Source organism: Phocoena sinus, chromosome 8, assembly GCF_008692025.1.
Source record: "Phocoena sinus isolate mPhoSin1 chromosome 8, mPhoSin1.pri, whole genome shotgun sequence".
Classification (NCBI taxonomy): Eukaryota; Metazoa; Chordata; class Mammalia; order Artiodactyla; family Phocoenidae; genus Phocoena; species Phocoena sinus.
In genome coordinates, this window is record NC_045770.1 from 20,649,644 (window position 1) to 20,675,317 (window position 25,674).

The window sequence follows — 25,674 nt, forward strand, 5'->3', positions numbered from 1 at the left end:
CCTGAAGCAGAGCTATCTGGCCAAACTTAGATCAGCCAAATCCTCCGTTGACCTACAGATATGTGAGCAATAATAAATGTTTTAGATCTCTTTGTTATTCAGTACTGTTGCAATACCTGACCATTACACTTGGTAATGCAGAGAGGTGTCACTGGGGGAACACTGGTTGCTGAGAAGGCTCATAACGTAGAATTTTTCTTGGTAAAGTTGTCTTGGTCCAGGGTCCAACCCTTAGTTTGACAAGCTCAAACCCAGTCTAAGTGACTAATATATTTACCTGTTGAGAAATAGAATCATCAGGTAAACCGATGTTTGCCTTGGCCTCTTGAGCACATACTCTCCCTCTGGGCGAAAGAAGATTTCTCAGTGAGCATGGAATCAGAGCAAAGGGAATTAGCTATATGGATTGAAAGTTTAGGCTTTGATAGCCTGCTATGTCCGTCTTCACAAGAGAGAGCTATCTGTCTGGCAGTGAAAAACATCACCCTGACAGGGTAACTTTTATTCTTGATAATGCTGAGATGAGATTACTAATTATGTAACTTTCTAAATTTCCCTTCTCTAAGCCTGATTACCCTCCTTCTGTTCAAAACATTTTTTCTCCAAATAGTGTTGTGGCAGAAACATTTCTTTTAGTGATAGAGTCCTTGAATTCGAACTAGGCAGGTGTCCCCGCATCCACCCCCATTAAAGACTATTTCCCAGCCTCCCTTGCAGTTTGGTGTGTCCCTAATGATTAAGTTCTGACCAGTGGATCACTGGCTCCGCTGCTGGCACTGTGAATGGGAGATGCATCGTACGGAGGTTACATCCAGGACTTGCAGGTGGAGGCCAGGTGTGAAGTGCACGGTGGTCCTAAATAGAGCTGGAGCCCTGGAGCTGCGTGTACAACCCTGAGTAGGTCTGCCAGTTGGACAATGCAGAAGGGACAAAGTCTTAACCTTCTCTTTTCCAATATATACCAAAGGGAATGATCTTTGAAAGTGAGGGAGATTGGCACTGGGATTATGTCCATGTGTATAAGACAAAGGAATGTTGAACCTCAAGATCTTTTTTGATCCACCTCCTAGAGTAATGGAAATAAAAACAAAAATAAACAAATGGGACCTAATGAAACTTCAAAGCTTTTGCACAGCAAAGGAAACCATAAACAAGATGAAAAGACAGCTCTCAGAATGGGAGAAAATATTTGCAAACGAATCAACGGACAAAGGATTAATCTCCAAAATATATAAACAGCTCATGCAGCTCGATATTAAAAAAAAACAACCCAATCAAAAAATGAGCAGAAGACCTAAATAGACATTTCTCCAAAGAAGACATACAGATGGCCAAGAAGCACATGAAAAGCTGCTCAACATCACTAATTATTAGAGAACCGCAAATCAAAACTACAATGAGGGGCTTCCCTGGTGGTGCAGTGGTTGAGAATCTGCTTGCCAATGCAGGGGACACGGGTTCGAGCCCTGGTCTGGGGGGATCCCACATGCCGCAGAGCAACTAGGCCCGTGAGCCACAACTACTGAGCCTGTGCATCTGGAGCTTGTGCTCCGCAATAAGAGAGGTCCGCGCACCGCGATGAAGAATGGCCCCTGCTCACTGCAACTAGAGAAAGCCCTCGCACAGAAACGAAGACCCAACACAGCCAAAAATAAATAAATAAATATTAAAAACAAACAAACAAAACTACAATGAGGTATCACCTCACACCAGTTAGAATGGGCATCATCAGAAAATCTACAAACAACAAATGCTGGAGAGGGTGTGGAGAAAAGGGAACCCTCTTGCACTGTTGGCGGGAATGTAAATTGATACAGCCACTATGGAGAACAGTATGGAGATTCCTTAAAAAACTAAAAATAGAATTACCATATGACCCAGCAATCCCACTGCTGGGCATATACCCAGAGAAAACCATAATTCAAAAAGACACATGCACCCCAATGTTCACTGCAGCACTATTTACAATAGCCAGGTCATGGAAGCAACCTAAATGCCCATCAACAGATGAATGGATAAAGAAGATGTGGTACATATGTACAATGGAATATTACTCAGCCATAAAAAGGAACGAAATTGGGTCATTTGTTGAGACGTGGATGGATCTAGAGACTGTCATACAGAGTGAAGTAAGTTAGAAAGAGAAAAACAAATATCGTATATTAACGCATATATGTGGAACCTAGAAAAATGGTACAGATGAACCGGTTTGCAGGGCAGAAACTGAGACACGGATGTAGAGAACAAACGTATGGACACCAAGTGGGGAAAGTGGAGGGGTGGTGGTGGTGGTGGTGTGACGAATTGGGCAATTGGGATTGACATGTATACACTGATGTGTATAAAATTGATGACTAATAAGAACCTGCTGTATAAAAAATATATATAAATAAATAAGACAAAGGAATGTTGAGCCAGCTAGTCACAGAACTAGAAGCAATTCACTTCTGACTTTAGATATGTTCCAGAAACTGAGTAAACCAAATTTTGGGAAATGGATTTTTTTTTTTTACTGCAAGAAGACTTTAAAGTTTTCAGGACTGACCTTTCATCTCTATTTCCTTATTAATTGTTTTCACTGGTGGTCTACAAGTTGAAGCACATGAAGCCCCTGTTTCTTGTTTATCTGATATTCATAACATAGACCAAATATTGCAATTTTGGAAATACCCTTCAGATGAAAACAGGATAAAGAGGAGTTTGTGAATGTATAAGATGAGAGAGACGATTACTGTGTGGTACCAAGTACAGTGACATTCACTAAGTAAAATAGACACAAGTATTCAATAACTGGTAAAATTCCTAGAAGTGCTGCATATTTAACTTTTATTTCTTTGTCTAATTTAACTGATTCCAATGATCCTGACGTAAGAGCAGGTTGTTTCAAAAGTGAAGATCTAAGTGAGCCATCCTCTCCCATGTGTCAATCAAATTAGTCCAAGGCTTTGACTTCTTCTTGGTCTTCTTTATCTGACTCTGAAATCACTTTCCTGTTGGCATTAACATGAATCAGTTCCAATACACAGAACTCTGTAGTTGTGAACACAACGTGGCATGAAAAAATTTTTTGAAAGTTTCTGCAGTAAAGATTTACTGTCTTGCATTCTGACTATGCCTTAGATTTTGCAATCAAGTGTAAACATCTGTGTGGGAGGAGTGGTCATTCCACTGTCAAGTGTGACCTGAAGGGCACAAGAGCAGACTTCCTAAACTTAAATATATTGTGCTCACCTGAGTCAAACCTCTGAGATTTCATCATTGGTGATTGATTTCTTTGGATGACCCATTGTTCCTTCTTGTCAGCCCTCTTTTACGATGCAAATATTGGATAAAAAAACATAGTGCCACTGAAACTTTACTATGTACACACTTTCTAGTTCTTTCTTTCTGACAGAAGGGGACCTGGAGTATCCTAAGATCTGATGAAGGAGTGATGGTAAGGCCATATCTGTATATGTGGGGAAAGTTTGGGTAGATAGGAAAGAATGGAGGGAGGAAAAAGGGCAAAATTAAAATAAAATTGTGTTTAAGATATTTCACAAATTAAAAAATGTTTACAAATTACTGTACAGTATAGAAACACCACTTTCTAAATTAGCTAATGCTGAACTACATGACATTTTTTAGCTAAAATTTTTTGTTACAGGGAATTCCCTGGTAGTCCAGTGGTTAGGACTTGGCGCCTTCGCTGTTGGGCCCAGGTTCAATCCCTGTTGGGGAGCTAAGATCCTGGAAGCCACTTGGCATGGCCAAAAAAAAAATTTGGCGGGGGGTAACAAATATTTTCTGAATTCCTACATGGAGGCAGTGTGCTAGGCACTTTGGGTGACCCAGTTTCTCACGGAACTTACAATATAGTCATAGACGAGTAAAAAATATGTGAAAAGTTAAATAACAACTTAAGAGATAATAAGAGTTGAATAATTATAAGATATGGGCACAAAGTAATGCATGACTAACTGCCAAAAGAATGGTGCAGACAGTGACTGTGTAAGAAGCTCAGGGGAAGAAGATGTTACAGTGAAATGGAATAGAATTCAAGGCTTCAGGACACAGGAGGGAGGCCAACCTGGTACACAAAAGGAATTAGGTAAGCACTTAAATCATTAAGAGAATTATCTGTTCAAGTTGTGAAATACTGTTTTACTCTTAGGTGAATCTACATGGATAGTAACAGGACTGTTCTGATCACTCCTATAAAAATATGCACAGAAATCTAAGGTACCCAGACAGATCTGTTGATATAATTCAAGTAGCAATCTTCATTATCTGAATCAGATAAGTGAACTTTTGACCGGACTAGTTTTGCTTCACCCTTAGAAGCTAAGTCAAATCATCTAGCTGAAAAGCAAGAAATTAAGTTGTTGAACATTGTATAGACAATATAGCCAGGTGATTAAGTGATCCTTCCATTTTTTCAGAAGTTTTAAAAATCAACATAGACATATTAATTTTTCACTAATAACATCTGATAACATTCAAGGAAGTCGGCCTCAATACCAATGAGATAAGAATAAAAATTCTATTACTTTTTGTTTTTCCCGGAATGTAGTATGCAAATAAATATTTGTCAAATTAATGTCGAGTTAGCCACATTGGGTTTCAATCAGAATACAGTAATGAAGACATTTACATTTTTTATTAGGGATTCTTTCGTGATTAACCAGTGATAGCCGGTTTCCTTTAAACTCTTCTGGACCATGTTCCTGGTGCTGCTCTAACATTATTCCGGTGATAAGGCTATCAACTCGTCACTGTGAAGCTAGAGCCCTTGCTACATGAACTTAGATTTAGCAAGCTTAGGTATGCCTTTGGTGGTATCAGAGTCGATAATCTAGAAGACCTGCTGATCTGCCAAAGATGGCAGGGCTAGGTGTGGGTAGGGGATAGGGGTGCTGAAGGGGAGTGATGGCAGGTGAATACAATTACCCAGGATGAGAAAGGAGGGGAAGAGAATGTGTACAGACTCGAGGTTGATCTACTCTCCTGTTTGCACCAGTTTATACTTCCATGTTGCACAGACATGTAAGTGGGCACAGGCTTTAATGTAGATGAGCAGAAGAAAGTTTTCTCAAGGCAAGAAATCTCTAAAACAGTGGGTGGGTTTTTAGAAGATTTGAAGGTAGGGAGCAAACTGATTAAAAAAAAAAAGAAGCACTTCCTTGACAGAAGTAGACTTACTTTGCTTTGTGTACTTTGGCTTTTGGTTTATAAGGAAGGGAAACCAGTTCTTTCTAAAACAAAACAAAATAAAAATAAAAAAGGAAACTTTTTAGTTCTTGCACTGACTGAAATTTACTTACTTGAAAAAAATCTGAGGTAAAATTATCACAGAGTTTATAATGACCAGCTTCTTAAACCTGGAGACTGTGGGGTTAGAAATGGTCCAGATTAGGGCATTTGGGGTTCATTCAGGAGAGTGTGTTTGTACATCTGGAAGTGTATGCAGTGCTATTGCTTTTATTGATTTTTCCTCTTCATTTAGCATTTGTTTTTGTAGGATCTAAGCAAGATCAATCATTGTAAAACAAATACTAGCAATGAAGTAGCCCATGTTAATATCCTACGGCTTTACAACATGTGACAATAAGCCCAGAGACAAGAGCACCATTTCTGTGCCAGCAGAGTTGCACACTGTGCAGATATCTTTGGTTTATCGAGGACTGTCAGATTATCTGATGTCTATGCCCTGCCCGCTCCAGCATATAAATGGCTCTGGACCATGGACACCTAGATTTAAGGAGTAAAGCTACAAAACCTCTCAGAATTTGCCATAGTTATATCACCCCCACCCCCACCCCACCCTGCCCTGAGGTTTATCTGAATGTCTCACTATCAGTCTCACCGAGATCCTTTCTTCTCTTTGTTTTTTTAAGAGTTGGATAATCTCATCTCTCTTTTTAGCCTGTTTAAAGGAAAAAAAAAAGAGCAGATGAGTCTTTTGACTCAATAATAAAGGTATGTGTCCATGCGGGGGGGGGGGGGGGGAGTAGAATTTTTTCCATTTTCCTTCTTGTATTTTGGGGCAGAATTAAAAATTTTTTCCATGATAGATTTATACTTTTCATTTATAACACAATTCAGTTTTTATTCCAGAGGATGCTGCTTTACAAAATAATTTGATTTTGATTCTAAATGGAGAGAATTTTTCTTGCTCATATAATAACTTTTATTGACTTTACTACATGAACCATACTAAGAACTTGATATGTTCTATCATTATTTTCTTATAATAACTCAGAATTCTGACATCACTATCATCCCATTTTATATATGAGGAATGTGAAGAATACTAAGGTTAAATAACTTACTCAAGGTTTTAAGTGGCAGAACTGGATTTGATACCAGCTCTACTTGAAAACAAAGCCCAAGCTATTGGCCACCACACTAAATTGCCACTAAATGGTAGCAAGACACAAAATCAGCCAGCTCAAACAGCTTGCCACCACGGACATCCATGGCAAGAGGGCTCTTCTAAGTAGCTTACATACAGAACAGAATCTCACACTCCATTGCTCCTCTGTCTTAAGATTTATCAAGATATAGACTGTATACAAAGAGGCAAATATGGGTACAAATTTTTTTTCATAGAATACAGTTATGTTCAGTATTGGAGATGGCGAGGCAGAAAATCGCATCTGGAGTGTTTGTGAACAAGAGGAGAAAGAAATCTGAGAATGTGACAAATCAAACTTGTAGGTTCAAATGGCCAAATAAAATGAAAGAAGCTCTGCTTAGGTCAAGGCTAGAAGGAAGATATAACTGAGAATGGACATAGATTTGTCATATCTCGGTAAAAATTCTGTCATCTATCCATCCATTCAAATTTATTAGGCACTGCATTATTTTCCTAGGGCTGCAGTAATGAAGTATCAAAGTCTAGACGGCTTAAAACAACAGATATTTATTGTCACACGGTTCTGGAGGCTAGAAGTCCAAAACAAGGTGTCAGCAGGGCCATGCTCCCTCTGAAACCTGTAGGGGCGTCCTTCCTTGCCTCTTCCTAGCTTCTGGTCATTTGCTGGCAACCTGGGGCTTGCTTTGGCTGGCAGCTGTGTAGCGCTAATCTCTGCTTTCGGTGGCATGTTGCTTTCTCCCTGTCTTCACATGGTTGTCCTATGAGGACACCAGTCATATTGAATTAGGGGCCCACCCTACTCTAGTATTAACTTCTTAACTAATTTTAAGCACAATGATTCTATTTCCAAATGAGGTCACTTTTCATGGTACTGGGGGTTAGGACTTCAACATATCTCCTTTTTTGGTGGGACACATTTCAGTCTGTAATGAGCACCTATGATGCAACATTACTGTGCTAGGGGCTGAACAAAATACCATTCTTGCCTGCCACGTGATGGCAGACTTGTGGAAAAAAAGACAATAGTCTCACCTCACATATACTACAACGGGATTAGAATGGGATGAAATAAGAGAACCGAGGAGGCACTCTCAGTTCAGATGAAGGTGTGTATGTATCTGTGGGGGAAACTCAGAGAAGATATCCCAGTGGAGGTGATGTCCAAGATTAGGCCTGAAAGCGTAGTCACCAGATAACAGTACAGATGGGATGGGGAATAAAGCTTTCAAGACGTGGGAGGAGGAGCCGTGCTGCTGCACGAGTAATCGGCAGAGTACACTGCTGCTTTGGCTTTGCTTCATTCCGCTCAAGTCATATTAATCTTGCCTTTTAAGAGCCTACAGAGTTTTAATTTTATTTATTTTGGGACAAGATTTCTTCTTTTTACTTGAATTTAAGGCATCATGTATCACAGAGATTGAAAGGAAAAAAATTCAGGGTCTTTTAAAAACTAAGCTTATTATTTTTCCAGTTATACATATACAGGTATCTATTCTTTTTCAAATTCTTTTCCCATTTAGGTTATTACAGAATATTGAGCAGAGTTCCCTGTGCTATAAAATACGTTCTTGTTGGTTATCTATTTTAAAAGTATAGTAGTGTGTATATGTCATTCCCAAACTCCAGTTTATCCCTCCCCTGCACCTTTCCCCTTTGGTACCCATAAGTTAGTTTTCTGTGAGTCTGTTTCTGAAAAACTAAGCTAATTTAAAAATACCTGTCAATTTGCTATGGATTGAATAAAATAATGTCTATAGAAAAAGACCTGGGATATTTTCAGTGTAGATATTCAATGTTAGTTTCTTTTCCCCCATTACACATGTACTCAGTGGGAATTAAATGCTCCCATCCTGTGATTACACAGCACTTTATACCCTTATTACAGTATTGATCTTACTTTCCCTGCTTTATCTCATAGTTGCTACCATGTCTCTTTCAGAGTGTTACTCATCCTTTTATCCTTCCTTAGAGCTTAACAGTGCCTTGTAAATGATACTCAATGAATTTTTGTTGATTTGTCATTATATATGAATGAACCCATTACACTGTCTAATGCACAATCATTAGTCTAAGCAAAAAAAAAAAGTTTTAGAAAGTGAAATTAAACAGTGGGTAAGTTTAGTTCTTAAAATCCCCTATGAACAAAACTATATGATTATTTCCTGTGTAACTATTGGGTAGTCACAGGCAAGTTATATTGTCATAATGCTTCTAATATAAATGAACAAATATTTAGTTATAAGACTCTAAATAATAGTAGGGTAAAAAAGTCATTCATTTAAATTTTGATTTCAGGTGCTTTTTTATTATAATGGATTATATTATGTTACAAAATTTAATCAGTTTTTTAATATAATATAATGCACCAGAAACAAAGTTTTCAAATATGATTTGATTTCTGCTTCCTGGACATGTTTCCTGGGAATGCATAACAAAACTACTGTAGGCAACTGTGTCATCAGAACAAAAACAGTGCCAACTATTCTAAGAAATCTCTGCCAGGATAACTAAATACATTCAGTGGTAAGAGAAAATTCTTACAATTTACCTTATTAGTAGGGATAAATAATTTACTTGTTAATTTCATAACGACAAAAGAATTCTCATTTCTAACCATGGTGTTTCGGTTGTGTTCATTAATGGAATTTATAAGACATTTAAATCATTTATTAATTCTTAAAATAATAGCATAAGGGGGTCAGAATTTATAATTGCTTTTTCAGTTTTTGTGATATAACTGACATACAACACTGTGTAAGTTCAAGGTGTACAGCGTAATGACTTTGACATGTATATATATTGTGAAATGATTAGTACTTGAGTTTAGTTACCATCCATCATCTTATATAACTACAAAATTTTTTTTACTTTTTTTTTTTTTTTTTGCGGTACGCGGGCCTCTCACTGCTGTGGCCTCTCCCGTTGCGGAGCACAGGCTTCAGACGCGCAGGCTCAGCGGCCATGGCTCACGGGCCCAGCTGCTCTGCGCGGCATGTGGGATCCTCCCGGACCGGGGCACAAACCCGTGTCCCCTGCATCGGCAGGCGGACTCTCAACCACTGCGCCACCAGGGAAGCCCTTTTTTAACTTTTGATGAAAACTTTTAGGATCTATTCTCTTAGCAACTTTCAAATATACCAGTACAGTATTTTTTATTATAATATATTATATCCCCAAGACTTATGTATATTATATCCCCAAGACTTATGTATCATAATATATTTATATCCCCAAGACTTATGTATCATAATATATTTATAATATTTTAATGCTGGATATTTTCTTATATTATACATTTTAATCATATTACTTATAGTTATATCCTACTCTCGAAAAAATAAATTACAGAATAAAAAGTGATTTTAGTAAGTTAGGATATGATCATTTATACATTTAATATCTCATAGAAGGTTAATGAATTTTAGTGCCGCTTCAAGGATTAAGCTGCTGAGTTCTCTATTTTTGGCTTTTCAGAGCCAAACAATTTGGGTGGCAACATAGATTAGTGGAGTCAAATACATTTGGGTCTGAACCCCAATTCTGCTGTGTGATTAATGGCAAGTAATATCTTAACTATTCCTCCTGGTTCCTCCTTTCCTCCTTCCAATGTAATCACTATCCCATTGGTTAGAGGTTTGTGACCTTGGGTAAATCAAAGAACCACTTCTCTGAGTATTGATTTCTCATCTATAAGGAAGCTTGTGAAAATTGGAGATAATACAAACATTGCTTAACAATGCATGGCATACAGTGGATATTCAATAAATGGTAGCTATGATTATTATATATTTTTTTTCAATGCTTTCAAAATGTGAAAGAGTGGGAAAAAGGAGGAAAGGATGGATTACCCACCTTCTGTGTACAAGCATGGAGGATTTTTGATGATTCAACCTCTTACCTATAGGTGAGTTAGTGAATAGAGTTGGAAGGAAGAAAGGAGAAACAAGGAGGGATATCTAAGATATTACTTGCCCTTTATGCAGTAGAAATTCCTCTACAAATTCTCCAGTGTATTATAAACATTTTCCTCAGTTAAATTTCAGTTATAAAAAAGCTCTTAATAAGCACTAGACTCTAAAAGAAAGGTCCTTTCTTCTCAAGACCTGCTTCTCATATGAAAAATGCGTTTCTTCCTTGTATTATGATTAAAAATTTTTGACTGAAACATTCATCAAAGATAGCATATGGTAGTGTTTATTTCTCTGATTACCTATCTACATTACCAAAAGAAAATTTCTCTTGACCACCACAGTATAGGAGACTAATTACTGAATTTAATCTTAAGAATATCTTAGAAGAGTATTGAACTGGTTCCAATTCAATAAGCCCTTTGCTTAGTTACCTGGCAACCATCCTGATACCTAGAGAATCTAGAAACTCTTGAAACCAGTGTGGTATAGTAGTTAAGCACATTGGCTCCATTGTCAGATGGACCCAGGTTCAAACTGTCTTTACTATATTTTAGCGGTGTGACCTTGAAAAAGTCACTTACATGTTTCTGCTTCAGCTTCCTCATCGGTAATTATAAAGCTTCTCAGACAAAGCTGTTCTGATGATTAAATAAGAATATGAGTAAAGGACTTAGAGTATATATGCTGTATAGTTAGTTCTCAAAAATATTACTATTCTCTGGTGAGAGAAGCAGATGGTTGGAAAAGGAAAAACACTTGAAGAAAATAGACTAGGGAGCACTGGGGGAAATATATTAACTCAAGTAGAAATTAAAAAAATATTTATTCTTTCCATTGGCTATCAATGCAATACATGCTCATGACACAACCATTAAAACATGTGAAAAAAAGCACATAAAGGAAAATAATATTTACACAAATTTATTGCTGAATCTAAAATCTTAATATAAGTTTAAGGTTTTAAAACATGTAAAAATTTTAGAAGAACCCTAAAGGACCTCTAAAATAAATAATCTAAGGATTTAAAGATAATACATCAAAGGGAGAAAGGCAGCTAGGGGAGCAGCTTAATGATCATGATACAAAAAGCATGCTCAGTGATGAAAAGAAGATAGCAGTTCATCCAATTAAAAATAAATGGAGATGTAGAGGCAGGAACAAACAAAGTTGCTGAAAGATGGCGATAAGCCTCGCTTGACTGGGACAAGATGTTTGTTTTGGGGAATAGAGGTATATAGGATAGGATAGTTGAATGGCCTCATGCTGAGGACATTGACATAAAGATAGCTCTGTTTATACTTGATTTAGTAGAAGATAGGAACTATATTTCTGACCTCAATATTAATAAGTTAGAAATAAAAAAGAGATAAGAAGACTTCACAGATTTGGAAATTAAAAAGCATACTTCTAAATACTTCATGGGACAAACTATAAATCAAAATAAAAATTTAAAAATACTTAAAGTGCAATAATAATGAAAACATTATATAGCTTGTGAGTTGCAGCTAAAATAGTACTTTGAGGGCTAGTTATAACTATAAATACTTATATTAGAAAAGAGATAAAGTGGAAAATTAAGAAACAAAGTGAGAAGGGAAGGAAGTTAGAATGAAAATAAGAACTAACCCAAAATTGAAGGGAGAAGTAATAAAAATCAAGAACTGATAACATAGGAAACAAAAATAATGACAGGATAATAAAAACAAATGTTGGTTTTTTGAAAAGACTATTAAAATAGATAATCCTTTGATATAATTACTTAAGAAAAAAGGATGCAAATGATTAGAAATGAAAAGGGGTAATAACTAGAGCTCAGCAGAGAGTACAAAGATGATTAAAAACACCATGAATCCTTCACACAAATAAATTTGAAAATGTAGATGAAATGGACGATTTCCTAGTAACTTACCAAACTATTGCAAGGGAAAAAAAGACCTATTTACTCAAACACGAAAACAAAATAAACAAACAAACCAAACCTATAGTACTTATGCAGACTAGCGCCATATTTTTCATTTCAACTAATTTTAGTCAATATTTAGCTCATTGGTTGGGCTTGCCTTGGATTGAGTTGCGTCTACTTGCTGTACTATCCACTACTTCTAATAACCTTGGCTTCTAAGTTAGCTTCTATACCAGTCTTTTTCTAGGTTTCCAAGAACTGTTGCAAAGGGTGTGTGTATAGTGGAATATAGTAATATTCTTTTCTCCCTTGATTTTTGACAGGGTTCTAATTGAGAACCCTGACCTGCACTGATCTAGAGCTGCAGAATTATCATGACATTTACCTCTTAATCTATATTTGTAGAGAGAGGCATTATGATAAAATTTAATTATATTTTATTTATGTGCAATGGTTAAATTAACTTTGCCCACACATTTTGCTTCATAGTTGAAATTTCAAAATATACCTTCAGTGGTAATTTTTCTTTTTGCAGATGATGAAGATAGGGTTAAGAAAAATATGTGAGAGTCTCTTTACAGTATGAGCAAGCCAGTCTTGATTGTGTCGTTTAATCAGGATGTGGATACCTGGGTGACCATGTCTTTCATAATCTACTCATCAACCTTTGAGATTTATCACTTTGGTCAAACCATTTCATTTACTACTAAAGCTTATTTTGTACTTCCTAAAATTTTATTTTTCAATTATGGGTTAAAAAAAGAGGGAAAGCAGAGAAGATAAAAACAAACTTTCATTGGGTACCTGCTGGATGTCAGGCTTTGTGTAATTCCTTTAATCCTGAGGTAGATGATATTATTGTCTCTTTACAAATAGAAGAAACTCAACCAACATAAAAAGTAACAACTTTTCTCAGGGTCACTTAACATTAATTAGGTACCTAGTAACTGGCAGAGCCAAGGATTCAAACTCATTCTCAGTTCTGTTTGACTCCATGCTTCTTTTGCTATACTACTTAAAACACATAGTAGAGATTGTGGCACACTTACACACACATACACACACAGTAACAGAATGGTTTCTTTATTCAATCTTGATTCTGGAAATGAAGAATTAATTAGGATTAACCATGGTGAAGAAGACAGTCTCTGCTCTCACAGAAAAATTTATATTCTAGTGGAAAATGTGTGCTATGGGAATACACAGCAGGGGGAGCTAATCCAGAGTGAAGTCTGCTTGATCAAAGTTAATTTACTTATTTTATGGGATCATGTAGCACGTTGCAAAAAGTGGTTAAAGGGTAAAGAATAGTTAAACTATAGTGGTACCTATAAACTGATGAACTTTCTAAGATCTTATTTAATGTACGCTAAATATTTATGATGACTTTTGATAAGTATAAAATGAGAATTACAGTACATTCCAATTTTAGAATATTACCTAAGCAGAACCAAGTTCTGTGGTTTTACAGAGATTAGAGAACATTATCTGATGTTTTTCTTGAGGCTCCAGAATTTAATTTTTATCTCTATGCCAATAATTGCAAGTTAAATGCCCGATGGAATCACAAGGGAGTCTTAGTTCTTATTCTACACAGTCAATCTTCAGTAGCTTCTATTCCTGTTGTTACAAAATGCAGTTGAGCAAGGTTGGCATTGCTATTGGCTTAAGGTAAAACTATGTCTCACATTTGGGCTTGATTCCAAAAGGCAGTATGTGCCTCTTGGCCTGTTGATTTTGATAGCAGAATGCTTCAACTGTGAATTTACTCTATGAATTTACTACCATTCCCTGTGTCTATTAATTGAAATCTGCTATGTAGATTCTACAACTTCCATGTAGTAAATTTATATCTACTATAATAATAAGATACAGAACTGTTGGCCCGCAAATGATCTACCATGTACTTTAAAAGATAGCCTGACTAACCAGAGAAAAGGCTTTCTCCAGCTCTAATCTGATATTTAGAAGGTAGATCTAAAGGCAGTCATCTATGGGAGTGGATGTTAGAGGATTATTAATCGGAGGGAGGAAGAATGCTGACTTGCAGAAAAAAATGCACGTCTAAGCACATTTTCATACCGCCTGAAAATTGCCTGATCCTGGCTCAATTCCCAGCTTGGGCATATATAATTTTCATTTGAAAAACAGTGGCTTACTAAAATGAGAGAAACATATCAGTCATTACATAAAAGGGAGTCAACAATTTTTCTTAAATGTAGGTTTTGATAAAATATGAATTTATCTGTTTTGAAAAAGAAAAAAATGTGTATTTTCTTGGTTCTGTTACATATTTTTTCTTAATTCTGTTACATATATTTTAGTGGAAAATCAATAGTAATTACCTGAAGAGCATAGCTCTTATTTTATTTTTTAAAATACTTTTCCTTTTTTAAATATTTATTTATTTATTTATTTATGTTTAGCTGCGTCGGGTCTTCACTGCGGCATGCTGGCTTGTCTCCAGTCGTGGCGCACGGGCTCCAGAGCGTGCAGGCTCAGTAGTTGCGGTGCATGAGCTCTGTAGTTGTGGCGTATGGGCTCCACAGCGCGTGGACTCTGTAGTTGTGGCACACAGGCTTAGTTGCCCCGTGGCATGTGGAATCTTAGTTCCCTGACCAGGGATGGAACCCACGTCCCCTGCATTGGAAGGTGGATTCTTAACCACTGGACCACCAGGGAAGTCCTGCATAGCTCTTTTTAAAAACTGCTTTACTTATTTATTTTTTAAATTTCCCCAGCTTGTTTTTATTTTTTTTAAATTTTTATTGGAGTATAGTTGATTTACAATGTTGTGTTAGTTTCAGGTGTACAGCAAAGTGAAAAACTAATGTTGCTTTAAAAGGCACTTATTTTTTTAAAAAAGCAATAAGTGAGATTTGAATTTTCATGTTGAGAACAAAATGAGCATAAAATGAATTATTACACCTTTAAATTCAATAAAGTATAGATATATTAAAGATACTTCTATATATGATTGAATTATATACTATTGATGATTCGGTCTACGATAATTACCAAGACTTGTCCTTAGCAAACAAGTAACTGCTGAGTCTTTAATGTTTTCATCATGTTGATGGTTACACAGATATGATGAATGGGTGAATGGGACTGACCTCATCTTTCAGGTATGTCTCTCCTGTCCTGCCCATTAGGTTGTAAGCAGGAGAGGGTGGGGGATTCTCCATCCAGATGACTCTATCTCATCTCTGGCCCATACTTCTCTAGCCCATATATTTAGCCCACAGGCCTATTTGACAGCTCGAATAGGCTTATCATTGCTTATCTCAAAGGCACACTCCATGAGTCTAAAACTGAACTTCTAACCCCTTCCGCCTTCCCCCAAAGCCCCCAACACCTGACCTTTATTTAACGTTCCTTGTTTCAGAGAATGGCACCATCCATGCTGTTGTGCAAGCCAGAAAACTATGAGTTATCTTTGATACCTTGCTATGCCTCACCATCCATATCCAATACACAACTGAAGTCCTACTTATTTTACTTCCTGAATATCTCTTAAATCTATCTACTTTTTCCTAATCCAAGCTACCATAACCTCCCAACTGGAGGATTGCCATGGCCTTCACTCTGGTTTCCCTACGTCTGCTCCAGCCACTTTTAATTCATTCTCTTGAATTTTTTCAAACAAATCTGATATTATCATCCCCCAACTTAAAATCTTTCAATGGTTTCTTATTGTTTATGTACTATGGCCTAACCTTCCCATCACCACACTGGCCATTCAGCTTCGGACACGCGCTATGCTGTTTCTACGGTCCGGAATGCTCTCGTGGTGCTCCCTCCACTGCTCCTTCTGGCCTAATTAATGCCCACTCTTCCTTCGAATCTCAGCTTAACCTTTGCAGAAATTCTCCCTGACTCTTTTGGTTGGATCAATACTGCCCTTTTAAATGTTCCTCTAATATCATGTAAAATTCTTCATAAGTATCTCGCTCCTTAATTAAATTGCAAGTTTCAGATAAGGACAGAGTTTGTATCTTGTTTTTTGTTGCTGTTCATCATTGTTCTCCAGTGCCCAGCACAATGCCAGATGTACAGCGAAGTGAAAAACTGCTCTAATGCTCGCTTTAAAAGGCACTTATTCTTTAAAAAAGCAATGTGAGATTTGAATTTTAATGTTCACTCAATAAATATTTGTTGAGTGAATCTTGCACAATTTTTCCAAATCAGATTCTCCTAACTTTTGGCTTGGGGTCTTATCCTACTGTTGATGTCGTTGCTTGACTCTTCTTGCCTGAGCTTGACATTGTCTCTTCAGCTTTGGCTCTTTCCTTGCCTACGTCTCTTCTTTTTTTAAGGCTACAAACTTTTCAACTGCTTTGGGCAAACATTCTGTAAAGTTCAGTTTGGCCTTCTGACCCTACACTTCAGTGCAGGGCCCTCACCTGTATGCATTGAGACCCATACAATGTCCAATTCAACTTCACACATAGAGACTAATGTCTATACCTACTCCAACATCTACATTATATCTATTGGGAACATTTATGGCCATAAACCCCAGAGAATGCAAAGGTAATATATAAAACTTTATAACCACAATTAAGAACTATCTTTTTTCTTTCTGTTTTTACTTCTTTAGTGCTCTAAAAATTTATTCTTTAAAATAAAAGTTTCAAAGTTTAGATAAAATATCTTAAATAACTTCTAAGTTTTTTTCAAATAAATTACCGAATTAGTGTTACAATGAAAATATGCCTTTTTCTTCCTTAAATAGTCATTTAACAGAGTTTATCTCAACAATAGAATCAATTATTGGTAAATTGATTTTTGAACAGTATCTTTTGGCTTGGCCAAGAAAAAATTACTATAGTTAGGTGAATTGTCTCATATATTGATGGCTCTAAAGTAGTTTTCTGGGTATGGCAGTAGGGAATGACACGAAAGTTTAGGAATGTGATTGGAGTTTGGGGGAAAGGTACATGCTTCTAGGAATTTGCTTTTTTTTTTTTTTTAATTTTAAAACCAAGCCTATCTCTGTACCAAAGTTCTACTATATAGACTGTTGTCTTGTCCCATGTGTTCAAGTCCTTGTCTTGTTTCTTTGTCTAGTATCCCCGACACTCTGGGACAGTGGCCTTGACTTATTTTCTACTCCTGATGCTGAATTCTAATTCCATGTCAAGATTTCTTTTACATGCTGTTGAACCTTGGCACCATGATCTTAAATTTCCATTTATTGCCTTTTCCTGGTATCGCTTCCTTCAGAGAACTGATAATGCTCATTGACTGTGACTTTCTTCTGTGGCCTACAGACGGTAGTTCCACTCTTGTCTGTTGCTTGCACATCCTTTTCACAAGTGACTACATGTCTGTTCATTACCTCTGAGTCTGTGAGGCCTCTGAGTCTTGGTGAATCCTATTTTGGACCATCCTCCTATTAATGAGTACCTCATATGCCATCCAGCTCACGGAACTGGACTATCATGCAGGATTCTGGTCCAGACAAGTTAACTCATCTACGTGTTCACTCATAAGCATTTATTTGGTAGGTTAGGAGATCATCTGATATTTATCAGGTCCTGTGATTATAAAGTCAAAGAAGTAATGATCCTTTTCCTTAAGAAACTTAGAGCCTGCAGGAGAAATACCTCAACTACACCACAGTACATACCTCAAGTACACCACAGTACTATATGTCAGTGATTATGACTGGGGAATGCACAGGGTACTAGGGAAGCACAAAAGAAGGGGCATTTGTTATCAGCCTGGGGAATATATAAGGATGAGGAAAGACTTGAATGTGACTATTTTTGAATTGTTTTTAAGTACAAGTAGGCATTAGCTAAAGGGAGAAACGGGAGAAAAGCATTTCCAAGCGGAAGAAACTGTAGACTCATTGTCACCGAGCTGATCATGTCTCCTAGGTTCCTGCCTGTCTTTGATCACAACATTTCACCAATGGATCAATGTATAGCCTTGTTTTATGTGTATTTCTCTTTATAGATACCTTATTTTAAATACCTTGTTGATTCATCAACATTGAACTCATAGCCAACAGCACTTATAACTCATGTCTGAATAAAGCTTATCTAATGCATGTATTTTCTCCGTAAGGCATATCACAACCTTCTTGCACTTAAGAACACTAGACAGTACTTTAGCACTTGGAGGCTATTTAAAACAGTGAAATCATCAAAAAAAAAAAAAAAAAAGCAAAAAACGTGGCACTTAATAAACTGCAAAAAGGATACTGTTCACAGTATGAGCTGAAACAAGAAGGCAGAACATTGTCTTGTTCAACCTCAGCTAGGAACATGTGTGTTGAGCAACTCAAATGTTCTCTGCTCTGTGAATGTCCTCCAATGACCATGAAAGTGCTACAGGTATTGATTTTGGGGTTACAAATAAACTGTTGCTAGTGAGCTAGTAAGTGAATTTGCAAATATGGAATTGTGAATAATGAGGATTGACTATATTACCAACACATTGGCTTGGGGAACTGCACAATCCCAGGAGCCAAATAGACAAACGGCTGTATCACCTCAGGCTCTGAGGGTATGCTTGACCACACCTATGGTGACTAAAATACCTTAGCATAGAAAGTGATTAAATGGTGAAGTAAATATAGATACAGAAAATTTTAAATTTTCTTATCTGGCTCCAATATAACTTACCTACATATCTTTTCATCTTGCCGTTGATAGAGGCGAAGGGAAAAGGCAGATTATGGATTTGATTTCAGGTATGTTGTATTTTCTGAGTTACCTGATCCACAGAATTACCCAGTTCTTCAATAAATTCTATTTGATTCACCCTACTGCTTATAAGGTGTTTACAAATTGCCTCCTGTAGCTGGAATCAAATTGATAGTTCTGCCTTTATTTTAAAAAATACACCATCCTTTTTTGCTTCATTTAATAGTTTAATTAATCATGTTTTACCAGGAGATAGATAGTATGGGTCCTTGCCTAATTGTACTGCAGGGCTTAAAATGCTTTTATTTTGTTCTTAGGGTGAATGTATACAGAAGAGAAAGTATACAGATCTTTGGAAAAAAGGGGATGCGATGCATTTGGGGCATGACCCTATCCAACTCTGGGGCTGGGTCTGCCTGGGGCAATGAATTCAGCTACTTGATCTCAAATCTCATTTCTTACCCGGAGTATCTTTTCGCAGATGTTGCTAAAGAAGATTAAGAGGGGAACCTCATCTGTCAACTGAAAATGTTTCCCAAGATTGAATAACGTTTGAAAACAAAGTGGTACAATAGAGGATTTAAAAGAGTGATTCATATTTATGCAATCTTTTAATTATCATTTACTACCACAATATTTGCTCGTTACTGTGAATGCACAGTCTGTTTTTATGATTCTTCCTCTTGAATTCTTTGACAAATTAGGAACAACAAGAGTTTAAATAAGTATCTTTTGTTGGTGAAGGAGAAATCCACCACTTCCTTATGGTATTTATTTTATGGAGGAAAAGGAACTTTGTTATTATTACATGAGGGCAGGAAAGAAAAATTAAAACAAAGCCAGATAACACTGTGACTGAGAAAAATTTGGTTTGTCTGGGAGGCCATTCCTGGGCAATTTGACAACAAAGAGGATTTTCTTTTATCCGAGCATCCTGGGCAATGACACGGAGGAAGTTTATTGTATCTTTGGTTTGGCTCTACAAAACTGACTTATAATGATTCTGAGCATCCCTTTGAAAGTGTAAGATAATGGAGGATAATGTTAAAGTTTTCCACTTTCATGATTCGGTGTCTAAAAATACACCTTTGTGAAACTTCTTAGACTCTTTTTCTAAGAATGTTCTCATCATAGCATGATTTGCTTCTGGTTCACTGAAGCACCATATAGCAAATTGACTTTTGAGGAAGACTTACACTATGGTCAGTATTGGTTGTACAGGTTGTGTGACTGAACAGATTAAAACCCCATTCCCAATAAAAAGTATATATTTATTGTTGTTCTGCAGATTTTCCCTGTGAAAATCTTTAGTTTATATTCACTCACGTTAAAACTCTGATTCCAGATGGACATTTCTAAATATGTCATCTATATACATGCCTGAAAGTACTGCTCTGATCTTTTCTTCTTCCTCCCAGCAAATGAATTATTTATAATTCTTTTCATAAAGAGATAATCAGCTAAAGAGCTTTCTTAAAGGTGGCAAAACTAAAAAGCAAATTAGTTTTATGATTTCAAAGAATTAGCTGACTATTCATTTCTTATAATGTTTTCAGACTACTTTAGAACTCTCAAAGGAAGAATAATGGTCCAGTAGAGTGCTATAAGGTTTCCTTTATGGACGTAGTAAGCCATTTAATCTTGACAGACTCAAATTGTTCTTGATTTTCTGCCATGGATATCCATCGCAGAAATAATACTTGTGAGTAATAGCATTTTGTCCACTAACCAAAAGCATTTATAAGGTATACCTGGAAAATATTCCAAAATGGAGGATAACATTAAAGTTTTAAAAGTTTAGTAACTGAAAAATCAGTAGGGAAGAAAAAGCTATAAAAGTACTTTTAGGAGAGACAGAGATAAATTTTTAGATTTTCATTAATTTTAAGGAGAAAGTGGAAGAAAAAACCTTTAAGAGACTTGATGGGAAATATTTTTTCGCTTTTTATAATGAAAATTATACCAGGCATTTTACTTATACAAATGTATATGTTCAAAATATGTAGAAGATTCTCAAATTGAATAGATCATTGTAAATGTTTTATTAGTTACCTAGAACCTCCCACCTCCCCATTTATGTTCTGCCATTAAGGTAAGAATTCTAGGATGGTGGTGGCAGCAATGCAGAGAGAGTACTACGGACTTAGAAAAACAGCAGTATCCAAAAATAGATTCTATGTCTTAGTGATTACAGGGAGTCACATTTCCTCCCATCATATATAGACCCACGAGGTAAAAGCAAAACCGAGATGCGAGGGGATATGCTAAATTGGTCCTAAAGCAGACTTGCAAACAGACTAGCTTAGGGGAACATTCTTGCAAAAATTGCCAGCCTAGAAAAATTTGCCAGATGTGTATATGTACAAAAGGCTAACCCAAATGGTGTTATCACTGTGTACAGCATATGTTCACTGATTAATTCAGTTATGAATTTATTTATTCAATCAACAAATATCGATATTTACTGAGTTTCAATAGCCGGAAAAGCACGAGAGTTAAGTAAATAAGAAATGACCTCTGCCCTCATGGAGGAAAAGAGAGCTAACATTTGTTGAGAGAAAACAATGGCCCGGCGCTTTACATATCTTATACCAACTCGATGAGGGGGATATTTTTATCATTCCTCCTTCTCTACCTGAGGAAAGCTGAGCCTCACAGGGGTTAATTAAATAGGCTGCTCAAGGTCACTCATATAGTAAGTGGCCGAGTCAGACTTCCAAACCTATGGTGCCTGGAATTTAGCAGGAAGGACAGAAACATACCTATAACACAATTACCTATAACACAGATTGTGACTTGCTCTGAGAGCACAGAGAAGGGAGTTATTCATTCTGTTGTCTCTAAGTCACCTCTGGGAAAGCTTCACAGAGAAGTTGCATTTGAGCTGGGCCTTGAAGGTAAATGGGGGACAGCATTTTAGGTAGAGACATGAAAGTGCATTGTAGGTTGAAGAAAGAGCGTATAGTCACTGTTTCTCGTACTTGTATTCATACCACAGTTTCGAATTTTAGAATATTTGGCAGCATAGCTGAACAATGCCGTGGCCAGCAATCATTACAACACAATGAGTCTCACAGGCTTTGGAGTTAGGAGACAGGCTTTGAATCTAGGCTTGGCCACTTACCAGTTGTGGGAACTTTGGAAAATCATTTAAGCCTTGTTTGATTAAATGGGAATAGTTATCATGAGGATATCTGTAAGAGCCTTCAGTTATTACACAGTTCTCTTGCTTTTATCACCATGGCATTGTTTGACTAGAACTGTATCGTACCAAACTGATTCAGCTCTCCTATATACTCGCAAGGCACAGTTTCAGTAATATTCTCTTTCTATCCTGCTGGCTTGCTGCTTGGTTAGGCCTCTTATCTTGTACTCTCAACATAATAGAATCTTCTTTATACTGCATTGCAGGACCCACTTGACTTAATGTACAATTTGGCAGATATCACAGTATAATGTGCATATTTAGGTTTAGAAAAAATATATTTTACCCATTTACCACTTCGGTAGCACATGTGGGGAGGGGTACATAATATGCCCAAGCCTAGTGGTGAGAACCAACTGTACAGAGTAGGCTGCATTGGGGGTAGGGTGGGGTATAGGGGAAGGAGGAACGAGAGTGGTAGAAGCCACTCAGGTTATAGTCAGACTGGAAAAGAACTTGAATACCATGCTGGAGAGTCTGGTCTCCATCCTGCAGAAATGGAGAGCCAGGGGAAAAAGAAGAAAAGTAGGTGTATGGACTGAATTGTGTCATTTCCACCCGCACTCCTGCAATTCCTATGTTGAAGCCCTGACCCTCAGTGTAACTCTATTTGGAAACAGATCCTTTAGGGAGGTAAAATTAAATGAGGTCATTAGGGGCCCTAATACAATAGGACTGGTGTCCTTACAAGATGGGGAAGAGACACTAGAGCTTTCTCCCTCTGCCATGTGAGGATGCAGTGAGAAGGTGGCCATCTAGAAGCCCGGAAGGGAGGCTTCATCAGGAAGCAACTCTGGAGGCACCTTGATCTCAGACTTCCAGCCTCCAGAACTGTGAGAGAATAAAATTCTGTTATTTGAGCCACCTGGTGTGTGGTATTTTGCTATGACAGCCCTAGCAGACTAATACAGCAAGAAAGCAGCACAATAGGATTTGGGTTTTAGGAAGGTAACTAGTGCAGCATGGAGGATATTCTTTGTTTGCTCAACTCTATACATTCTTTGAGACTCAGTTCCTTTGGGAAGATTTCTTGACTCCTTAAGCTTGACTTTGATGTCCTTCAATGTGTTCCCATAGTATTAACTGCATACATCTATCATAAAAATGTATCATAATTCCTGCCTTTAATTGGCATTCTCCCCCACCAGATTATAAACTCCTTGAGATCAGTGAACACATCTTGTCTTTGTATTCCCAGCATCTAGTACAGTACTTGGCACATGGCAGGATCTCAATAGATATCTGGGAATTAATTAATTAATAATAGAAGAACCTGAGGCAAGGAAATTAGTTCTAAGACTACCATTAGCAGAACATCTACTTGTAACTCATCATATTGTCTTAATTGTTTGACAAAAGATGAAAGAAGTTGATAATAGTTTGTCTTTAATCTTTTATTTCTAATCCCTTCCAAAAATGAAATTAAAACGCGCTGAAGAAGTCAACTTTTAATGATTTTTGCTTCAATGAAAATTAGGTTCCCTTCCCATTATTAAGTGCTGGTATAAATATACATTATCTAATATCCTCAAGAGATAATAAAATGCTGACTATTTCTAATCACTTAATTTGTTTGGAGGAATCACCAAGAGTGCACAAAGGAAACTAATGTGATCAGCAAACTCAAATGCATTGTTCTGTAATTTATGTAGAATTCCCGATAAGTCTTTTGGACTTTGCCAATACATCTGTTGATTAAAGACATTAGACCAGATGAATCCTCTATCTGCTTTTATAGTACAGGAACAGTTAGAGGAATGGAATTTATCCATTAACCAAACAAAATGTTTCTATAAATCACTGTACTAATTGTTGAGTTAGAGGCTGTGCCTGCAAAAGAAAAGCTAACAAGGGATGTTGCCAAGAAGAGATACGTTCAGTTGATTTGACACCACCAATGTGTTTAATTGCAGCCTTTAGGCAAAATGGCTCTAGATGATGGACTCATTCCTCTGATCATTTAATTTTGACCTATTAAGTCAATTCTATTCACTTTTTCCTGTTCTTACAATATTTCTGTTCTTACAACACTGTATATGGTTTGGGGCCTTATTGGGTGGAAAGTGTGTGAATCCATCTTTCCCCACTTCCCTCTGATTTCATTGTTCTTACACATCCTTGGGCTTTTGCAGAGACTGAGAATAGCCAAAGTTTAATAGAATTTCTTAAACTTAAATTAAAATTCTAATAAAGGTTTTCCTATTGCTCAAGCTGATATACTAGAAGCAGAAAATTTTTATATACATACGTTAAAAAAAGAATAATTGGGATGATTTGGAAAATAATAATGAAATTTTAATGAAAATCATATGACTTTCTGCAATATTGGCCTACCTTTTGGAGATACTTTTTTTTCTCCTCAGATTCCTGAATCTTCAGGGTTTCAGCAGTGACATCTCTTCTCTCTAAAGAAAACAGAATCAAATACAATCTGAAATAATTTTATCATGATTTTACAATAATGTTGATAAAAAATTAAAGTTTAAAAGGTAATACATAAAGTTGGAAGGTAAACACAAATACGTACTGTCTTGAAACTTTATGAACCAGATTCATAAATAACTGGAGATTGAATTAATTAGCTCTGGCTGCAGGGAACCTCTAATCTCTTTAGAAGAGGAGTAGCCTGAGTCCAGAGACAAGAAAAGGTCTCTAAACAGAACTTACTTGAAGTATCATAGATTACAATTTCTACATTCCTACTCAATATGTTATAGGAATTTAGGCATTTTCCTCTGGATAAATGGGGTGGTCCCTGAGGCAGGGTCTTGGTATGCAATTCAGAAAGTTATGCCAAAGGAAGAAGTTGTATCTTTACACTTATTACCTATTTTTTTTTAAGTCTAGGAATCAGGATATTGAAAGGTGTAAAACTTGGTACTTAACTGCTTTTCTCAAGGAAAAAAGGCTGGAAGTAACTTTTCTCTAAAAATATACAAAAGGGAAGTAGTCATTGGAAAAACCACAGCATTAAAGGTATTTAATTTTTCTATACCTGTAAAAATTGCATAACAGTTTCCCATCTTAGGCCTTACAGGTTAGGGAACTTGGTTCCTAATGTTGACTCTGCCTTCAACCTTCTCTAGGGCTTTCACTTTGGAACTGTATTATGTAAAAAACCATCCTTCATATCCTTTCAGCCAACATATAACATTTGCCCAGATTATTCTATACTGTTTAGACAAATAGATGTCATAACCAAGGGATATTTTCAGATGGACTCTTAGATGTAACAAAGATACCACCGATCATTTTGGGGTGGAAGGATTGCTGGGAAGATTTTAGAACTGTTTGTACAGGGTTTTAGACATTTAGAATTAGGTTCTGCAGTTTCTCCTGGGAGGGGCTCTGGTGTCTGCCCCGTGGTTAGGGAGGAGGCAGAAATCGCTGACAGGAGGCAGCTACTCACCAAGCGCACTGCTCCTCGAGGGCCGCGCCACCCGCAGACGCTGACTGCTACCTCTGGACAGCACCAGCTGAGATTCATTAGGGGGATACATCGATGCCCCGATCCAGAACTGCTTGGCCAAGTTGGCATCGCGATCCGAAGAGCCGGTGAACACCAGTAATCCCTGCGGGTGAGTTTCACACGACTCCTTTCGGCTGCTAAGACCGTTGCTGGGCCTCGTTTCCATGGC

The 25,674-nt window shown here is 37.0% G+C and overlaps 1 protein-coding gene across 1 annotated transcript; it reads right to left on the reverse strand.

Moving 5' to 3' along the window:
• Positions 1-2,790: 2,790 nt before the first annotated feature.
• Positions 2,791-25,674, reverse strand: C8H11orf88 (chromosome 8 C11orf88 homolog). Its single transcript, XM_032641701.1, has 6 exons — positions 25,446-25,674; positions 24,923-24,961; positions 24,371-24,441; positions 5,846-5,905; positions 5,182-5,234; positions 2,791-2,990 (listed from the first exon to the last, which is right to left on the reverse strand). Exons 1-6 carry the CDS (start codon positions 25,669-25,671, stop codon positions 2,933-2,935), a joined length of 507 nt encoding a protein of 168 aa, XP_032497592.1. The 5' UTR covers positions 25,672-25,674; the 3' UTR covers positions 2,791-2,932.

What these genes read in the sequence shown, in the direction of transcription:
- C8H11orf88 (XM_032641701.1), bottom strand. Translation starts at nt 25,671, where the DNA reads ATGGAAACGAGGCCCAGCAACGGTCTTAGCAGCCGAAAGGAGTCGTGT. An exon ending in AAAAAAAGTATCTCCAAAAG is followed by an intron (nt 5,906 to 24,370) that starts GTAGGCCAATAT and finishes TCCTTTAAACAG; the next exon opens with GCTAAAAAGAGAGATGAGAT. An exon ending in GCCAAAGTACACAAAGCAAA is followed by an intron (nt 2,991 to 5,181) that starts GTAAGTCTACTT and finishes TAATGCCAACAG; the next exon opens with GAAAGTGATTTCAGAGTCAG.